Source organism: Epinephelus moara, unplaced genomic scaffold (genome assembly GCF_006386435.1).
Source record: "Epinephelus moara isolate mb unplaced genomic scaffold, YSFRI_EMoa_1.0 scaffold927, whole genome shotgun sequence".
NCBI classification, from domain to species: Eukaryota; Metazoa; Chordata; class Actinopteri; order Perciformes; family Serranidae; genus Epinephelus; species Epinephelus moara.
The window spans coordinates 90,730-98,583 of NW_026082902.1; the positions used below are offsets into that span (position 1 = coordinate 90,730).

At 45.7% G+C, this 7,854-nt stretch overlaps 1 protein-coding gene across 2 annotated transcripts in view; it reads right to left on the minus strand.

Annotated features, from left to right (window-relative positions):
- LOC126387577 (titin-like) overlaps positions 1-7,848 on the minus strand; it is a 97,776-nt gene extending 89,928 nt beyond the window's left edge. For both annotated transcript variants that reach the window (XM_050040103.1, XM_050040102.1), the window contains exons 1-16: positions 7,734-7,848; positions 6,450-6,858; positions 6,195-6,319; positions 5,346-5,612; positions 4,938-5,207; positions 4,537-4,836; positions 4,144-4,446; positions 3,869-4,056; positions 3,543-3,657; positions 3,029-3,316; positions 2,722-2,873; positions 2,161-2,308; positions 1,853-2,030; positions 1,619-1,740; positions 719-1,006; positions 16-312 (exon numbers count right to left, since the gene is read on the minus strand). In XM_050040103.1, the coding sequence (XP_049896060.1) occupies positions 16-312; positions 719-1,006; positions 1,619-1,740; positions 1,853-2,030; positions 2,161-2,308; positions 2,722-2,873; positions 3,029-3,316; positions 3,543-3,657; positions 3,869-4,056; positions 4,144-4,446; positions 4,537-4,836; positions 4,938-5,207; positions 5,346-5,612; positions 6,195-6,319; positions 6,450-6,832 (3,424 nt within the window). In that variant the 5' untranslated portion in view covers positions 6,833-6,858; positions 7,734-7,848. The remainder of the gene's footprint in view (positions 1-15; positions 313-718; positions 1,007-1,618; positions 1,741-1,852; positions 2,031-2,160; positions 2,309-2,721; positions 2,874-3,028; positions 3,317-3,542; positions 3,658-3,868; positions 4,057-4,143; positions 4,447-4,536; positions 4,837-4,937; positions 5,208-5,345; positions 5,613-6,194; positions 6,320-6,449; positions 6,859-7,733) is intronic.
- Positions 7,849-7,854: the final 6 nt, after the last annotated feature.

A 7,854-nucleotide genomic window follows, 5' to 3' on the forward strand; every position in this document is an offset into this window, starting at 1 on the left:
TGTAAATAAACCCACCGAAGGCATACTTCGCAGTGATCGGCACATGCTCTGCAGGTTCGCCAATGCCGTACTGGTTCTCTGCACTAATCCTGAAGATGTACTCCTTCAAAGCTGTGAGCTTGCAGGCCTTGAAAGTGGTTTGTTTCACTGTGGCAGACAGCTTCACCCACTCCTCTTTGTCCGTCTGCCGACTCTCAATGATGTAGTTGGTGACAGGCGAGCCACCATCGTCCCTGGGAGGGTTCCACGCCAGGAAGCATGACTCATTGGTGATCTCGGAGATGTCCAATGCGGCTGGAGGACCGGGTTTATCTAAAGAGAAGGAGATTAAACATTATGTCTCAGGAACAGACCACTTTGTCGTCTGTTTTTTTTGTAAAATAAGTAGCCTACACTTAAGTTTGAGGTTGGTGTTTGGAGAAGATGTACTTCCATTTTCTGAGTAGAGTTGACTTGCTAACATGTTAGCAGCTAACTAGAACTTGAAGGCAGGACGAGGCTGCTTAAACCATCCAATAATCTTCGTAAGGAGAGTCCAGAATACTTCTTAAATTTCAAAACAACAAATGCTCCTCTTTAACTTTAAAAAAGATGGTCATTGGGTCATGGATCGCTTGATACACTGTTAGTATGACTGTTCTGGTTAAAGTTAACAGCTAGCTACAGTTTGGGGTACAGGTTAGGCTTTACAGGTCACATAATAAACTAGCATCTGTACCAAGAATGTTGACATCAATGGTGGCGGTGGCACGTCCGCAGAGGTTGACTGCCTCGATGATGTAGGTGGCGGTGTCTCCTCTAGTTGTGTTGGCAATGGTCACCTTGGAGTTTCCAGGCTGGGTTTCAATGTTAATGCGGTCATCAGCCCGCAAGACCAGGTCAGCCTTGGTCCACTTCACCCGGGGATCCGGCTTTCCTTTGATGTCTGCTGGAAGCTCGATCTTCGTACCAGCTCTGACGGTCAGACCAGCTAGCAGCTTCACATCCAGCTGGATCTCTGGAGGCTCTGAAAAGTGTCAGAGAGAACAAAACCTGAGGAAAAGGTTGGCTTAAAATCCACATCCTGTGCAGGAAATTGCACACAATTCCCAATACTCTTACTCACAGTCTCATTACTCCTGATCCAAATCCCATTAGTCCAACTTCTTATCCTCTTAGTCTTACTCCTGATTCCGTTACTCCTGTTCAAAATCCCATTACTCTAACTTCGTATTCCATTACTGTCACTCCTGATTCAATTATTCCTACTCACAATCCCAATACTCTTAATCTTGATGCCATTACTCCTCTTCCAAATTCCATTACCCCTGTTCCCAATCCCATTACCCTAGTTCCAAATCCCAATACTCTTATTCCCAGTTCCATCACTCCTGATCCAAATCCCATTTGTCTCACTTCTTTTCCCATTACTCTTACTCTCAATCCCATTACTTCTGTTCCCAATCCCAATACTCTTACTCCCAATTCCATTACTCCTGATCCAAATCCCATTTGTCTCACTTCGTGTTTCATTACTTTTACTCCCAACCATATTACTCCTAATATTTTTCCTGTTCCTGACCTGAAATCAGGCATTATTCCAGAGGGAGCAAGGCTGATGGAGCACTAACTGGCCTACCTCTGGCGTCGACGGCTTGGATCTCATCGGTAGCCCTGCAGGGTCGGCTGGCTCCCAACTTGTTGAAAGCTTTGACTCTGTAGGCGTACCAGTGACCCTCGATCAGGCCACTCACATTGAACCTGTGAGCACATAACACGTATTATACAAGACCATCCCATCATATAGATCAGGGCATAAATCAAAATGAGCCAAAGGACACACTCAGCCTACTGACAAACTGTTCAGTCTTACTTCAGTTCAGGGATGGGTTCACCACAGGGTTCCCACTTTTCGGTACCACGCTGACACTTCTCCACCACGTAGCCTTTGAGAGGGGCACCGCCGTCGTACCTTGGAGGCTCCCAGGATAGGAAGATGGTCTTGCCGCTCTTATCGCGCCACTTAAGGTTCTCAGGAGGATCGGGTACAGCTGAGGAAAAGAAGACATACCATTTTAATTTTCTCAAAAAGAAAGGAAGCCATCACCTCGTTTTCAGCTCTGATCTCATAAAGTTGGCTTCACTCTGAGTTAATCTTAGACCGACAGAAAAAATACTCACTGGCAGGAGAGGACACGTTGACGGGCTCGTCGTTGTATGCTGGCTCTCCAGGTCCACACTTGTTGCAGGCAGAGACACTGAACAGATACTCCTTTCCTTCAATCACATCTGTTACTGTGTACTCCAGGTCCAGGATGCCGGTAGCCACCTGACGAATTAGCAACATATTATCATATTATCAGTAGTAACATATTCCTTTGTACTTTTTTTGGCCTCAAACTAAATTTCAACCTAGAGTTTTGATTGCAGCTTGGTCTGGTCAAAGTAAAAAAGGACCTTCAAAATTTTTGTCATTTTGTTTGTCCAGGATATGTTTTTTTTTTTTTTTCAGGAAAAGGCTACACAGGTGCAAAATGCTGAATTTCTGTTGTGCTTTATAGGACGTCTATAGTTCTATGCAGAGCAAATTCAAATCTGCTTTCATCGTTCTTTTGACATTGTATAAAGTCATGACAGAGTTCACTTTGTGTTGTGTTTGAATACAGTTTAAAGGCGTTCTAAAGACCCTTTAAAAGTCACGTAGATTCTCTGATACCAACACAGGTAAACACTCAGATGTACCTTGGCCCAGGTCTTCCGAGACACTTCTCTCTTCTCGATCTGGTAGTGAGTGACTGGACTTCCTCCGTCATGCTCCGGAGCCTCCCACATCAGGTGGACGTGGTGTCGGGTCACCTCGGCCACCTTGAAGTCTTTAGGAGCACTAGGTGTCGCTGGGAGGATAAAGGTAGCAAACAATAAATTAAAAATCTTTACTTTATATGGTATGGTAGTAAGCATGTAAAAAAAAGGGATGAACAACAACTTCCATCCATTTCTGAAACAGCTTCTGTTCCAACTGTTTAAACTCAAAAGAAGTTGTCGTTACCAATGACGTTGACTTCGATCTCTCCCGAGACGGACGCAACATCGTTCTCTAGCTGCAGGGTGTAGGTGCCTTTGTCGGGACGGACGCTTGGTGTGACCGTTAGCTCTGTGAATGTGGGCTTTGTCACCATGGAGACGCGCTCATCCTCAGTGGTCAGCTCCTTCTCTCCAAAGGTCCACTTGGCGACGGGAGTCGGGTATCCAGTGATGGGGACTCTGATGGTGAGGGGCTGAGGGACAATCACTTCCAGGCCTTTCCTGAAGCCACTCAAGTCAAAGGTCGGACCAACTGCCAGGAGGGAAAAATGTTTTAGAGACAAGTTTGGACAGAAAGACATCAGTTGAGCTTTACTGCCATCTAGTGAATTGTTTCAGTGCTTCAATTAGCCTGACACATTTCATATCTTTAAATGGAATTTATATAAACATCCTACTGATTCAAAAACCAGCAGAGTTGAGTTTTAGACTTTTGTTGTCTGTTCTACTGTTGATTGATTCTATTGCTGGTCTTGTACCGTGAGGGTCGTCAGCAAGCAGGGGTCCGAGCTGCTCAGATGGATCAGAGACACCAGCTGCGTTCTCAGCACTAACTCTGTAGAGGTATTTTTGACCAGCTTTCAGACCAGACAGCTGAAGAGTGCAAAAAGGAAAACAATCGTCAATAGAGCTTCATAAAATAAATAAACGGTGTTGAAGTTAAAATCCATCAGGGGACGAAATTACAGTGGAAAGTGTATTTTCACTTTTTAAAAGTTTGTTCTAAAAACACAAAATAACCGCAGTAAAGAAAGACAATAAAATGAAGTCAAAAGAAGGTTAAACTCTGTGGTCAGCTCTGTACCCGGTAGGAGAGGTCAGGACACAGTCTGGCGTTGCAGCGCATCCACTTATCGGTGCCCTCTTCACATTTCTGAATGATGTATCCGGTGATCGTGCTGCCGCCGTTGTTGGTGGGCGTCTCCCAGGTCAGCGTGACTGCTGTCTTGATTTGGTCACTGAAGTTCAGGTTCAGAGGCGGGCTAGGCCTCTCTGCAGCCACAACACAAAAAGTCCAATGAATTTAGATCATCTGATGTTTTTTACAGACTTGAATAAACATTCAAGGTTTTCACTCACCAATGGGATCCATGATCTTGACAGGTGTGGTGGCGGCACTGGGTCTGCCGATGCCTGCCTTGTTCTCGGCCCGGACTCTGAAGATGTACTCCTTGTTCTCAACAACGTCATTCAGGGTGACTGAGCGGTCGTTGGCACCACAGACCATGGCCGCCTCCCACTTTACAGAGGTCCTGTCACGGAGTTCGATCACGTAGGCGATGATCTCAGAGCCGCCATCATTCAAGGGAGGCTCCCAGTGGATGGTGGCACCAAACCTGTTCACCACACCAACTGCAACGTTCTCCGGTGCATCTGGAACATCTGAACATATGACATATGAAGGAGTTGATTAGATTGAAAACTGCAGAGACAGTAGGTGAATGTCAGGGGTGATCTTTAAGCATTTCTTACCAAACTTGTTCTTGGCCTGGACGGCATCCTCTGTGGCGACGGTGGGTCCACTGCCGACTCTGTTTCTAGCGCAGACTCTGAACAGGTAGAAGGAGTCCTTTTGGAGGCCACTGACACAGTACTCTAAAGTATCAGCACGGTCTGTAGCCAATGTCCAGGTCTTACGCTTCACGTCACGTCTCTCCACCACGTAGGAGAGGATCTTGCTTCCGCCATCACTCTCAGGCTCCTCCCAAGCCAAACTGACCTCATTATCAGCGGTGTCAACCACCCTCAGGTTCTTGACAGGTCCAGGGACATCTGGAAGCAACCAATACAACAATTAAAACCTGCTCTGACATCCACAGGAATACATCGGGTACAGAATCAAGAAATTATCCAATCACAAGTCACTGACTCACCAATCACGTCCAGATTGATGAAGGCCTCTCCCTGGCCGTGCTTGTTCCTGATCACCACCCTGTAGCGGCCCTGGTCCTCCTTGCTGGGGCTCTTAAGGCGGAGCTCAGTCTTATCGGTTGAGGTATCGATGTTCTGGACAGGCAGGCTGGTGCCTTCGAAGAACCACTCTGCCTCAGCGCGAGGGTAGGCGTCGTAGGGCACACTCATGACGAAGGGCTTACCAGCGTCTGTTACCAGGTTCTGGTCGGTAGTTTTGATCTTTGGAACAGCTGCAGAGGAGATTTTATTTTATTATTTATACTGTCTGATCGTGGAGTAATCACATGATCTGCCTGTAAAGGTGTGTGCAAGAACTATTTTCTGACAGTGTGTGAAGTAATCTGAGTAGTATCTCAGGGTCGACTCACCTGCCAGCTCCAGCTTGGCTCTGGCATCCTTGTCTTTGGCCACGATCCTGTACTCTCCCTGATCTCGAGGTCTAATCTCACAGACCTGCAGTCTGTGGACTTTACCCTCGCTGATCATCTGGTATTTGTCTCCCTGGACAATGATCATGTTGTTTCTCATCCACTTCACCTCCACTCTGTCCTTGTTGAGCTCCACCTCAAACACAACGTCTGAGCCTGGAGGTTCAAATGCATCCTGAGGAGGTCTGACGATCTCCACCGGTGTCTCTGCAGGACAGACAGAAAGTAGACACACTCACCTCAGTACAAAAGTAAAATCACCACCTCGCTGTTGCTGCTACCACAAACCATTCGAGTTGCTGTTTACATCCATGTCTGTCCAGACTCATGTAGTCATGACAGTTTACAACGCTTCAAATATGGATGTTGCTACAAAGAAGCTACACCTTCTAAAACATGGTTCATCCAGTTCACAGTTCATCGTTGAGTCCAAGGTCACACTGACTTTGACCTATGACCACCAATATCTAATCAGTTCGTAGTTCAGTCCAAGTGGACGTTTGTGCCAAATATGAGGAAATTCCCTCAAGACTTTCTGTGATATCAAATTCACAAAAATGAAAGGGGCGGGGTCAAACTGACTTTGACCTACGATCACCAAAATCTAATCAGTTCATTGTTGAGTCCAAGTAGCTGTTTGTGCCAAATCTGAAAAACTTCCCTCAAACTGTTCTTGAGATATCACGTTCACGATAATGAGATGAATGAACAAACTGAAAACAGAACACCTCCAGTTCATGTCTGTTGTTGAGGTGGAGACGTAACAAGATGGAGGTTTGAAGAGTTTACCTTCTACAAAGAGTCTGGCTCTGGTCCTCCTCTCGTCTACACCACAGGCGTATTCACATTCATCATCCGGTCTGCACACCTTAACGATTAGTGTGCACGTCTTGCCTTCTTTTTCCATGTGATATCTGCAAAAACACAAATCGAATCAAAGGCAAATCTTCATTTCTGCCTATAAACCAGGTACTGTGTGTCTGCTGATACGTCAGTTCAGGTATTGTAATCGTGTGGTCGTTAACGTAAATACAGAACTTTTACCTTGGTCCTTCCCTGATCTCTCGTCCGTTCCTGTACCACTTTACCAGGGCCTTCTCTTTGCTCAGCTTGCACCTGAACTCGGCGTCCTCAAACTCGGTGATGGTCTGGTCTTTCAGCTGTGCTGTGAAGTCCGTCGGCGCCTCACTGATGATCAGCTCTGCGGAGCACTTGTCATCTCCGACCATGGCGGTGTACTCGCCCTCGTCGTCCATCACGCAGTCCTTGATGGTCAGTGTATGTTTGAGGCCGTCGACTCTGTAGACGATGCGTTTGCTGAGCGTCAACTCTTGGCCAGCCTTCATCCACCTCACCGTCACCTCAGGCCGGTTCACCTTACAGACGAAGCTGATGGTCTTCTTCTCCTGAGTCTCAATGTCCTCCATGGGATCCAAGAACTTCAGCTTCTCCTCTGTGGAGGTGAAAAAACAGACGGTCATTCTGATTCTCAGGTTCATCACCAACAGTTCACATGGACAGATCATCAGAGTCTCAAGATTAGAGTCAACAATTCAGTATCTGAAATGAAATTGACCTTTGAGGTTTTATATTTAAAATGCCACCACTTAATCATTTCATCCTGTTAGATGTGTAGATGAAATTTTGTCATAATTACTGTATGAATTCTTGAGTTATGGCCAAAAACATTTTTTTCGTGAGGTCACAGTGACCTTTGACCACAAAATTCTAATCAGTTAATAGTTGAGTCTGAGTGGATGTTTGTGCCAAATTTGGAGAATTTCCCTTAAAGTTTCTTGATCTTGATGTTCACGAGAATGGCACAGATACAAGGTCAAAGAGACCTTGACCTTTGACGACCAAATTCTAATCAGTACATAGTTGAGTCCAAGTGGACATTTGTGCCAAAGTTGAAGAAAATTCCCTCAAAGCTTTCTTAAGATGAGCTTGATGCAAGGTCACAGTAACCATGTCCTTCGTCAACCAAAATCTACTCAGTTCATTTTTTTAGTCCAAATGGACATTTGTGCCAAATTTGAAGAATTTTCCTTGAACCTTTCTTGAGATATCGTGCTCACGGAAATGGCATGGACACAAGGTCAAAGAGACCTTGACCTTAACCTTTGACAACCAAATTCAGCACAAAGCCACAACCACAAAATTCTAATCAGTTCATGGTTGAGTCCAAGTGGATGTTTGTGCCAAATTTGAGGAAATTCTCCCAAAGCTTTCTTAAGATATTGTGTTCACCAGAATGGGACAGACACAAGGTCACTTTAACCTTTACCTTTGAGCACCAAAATTTAATCAGTTCGTCCTGGTATTTACCTGTCACTCTAGCGCTGGCGGTGCACTTGGCGTGTTCTCCTCTGTGATTGGTGAGGCTGACGGTGTAGCTGGTCTCGTCGGCCTTCTGGGCATCTCTGATCCTCAGAGAGAAGACGTTGTC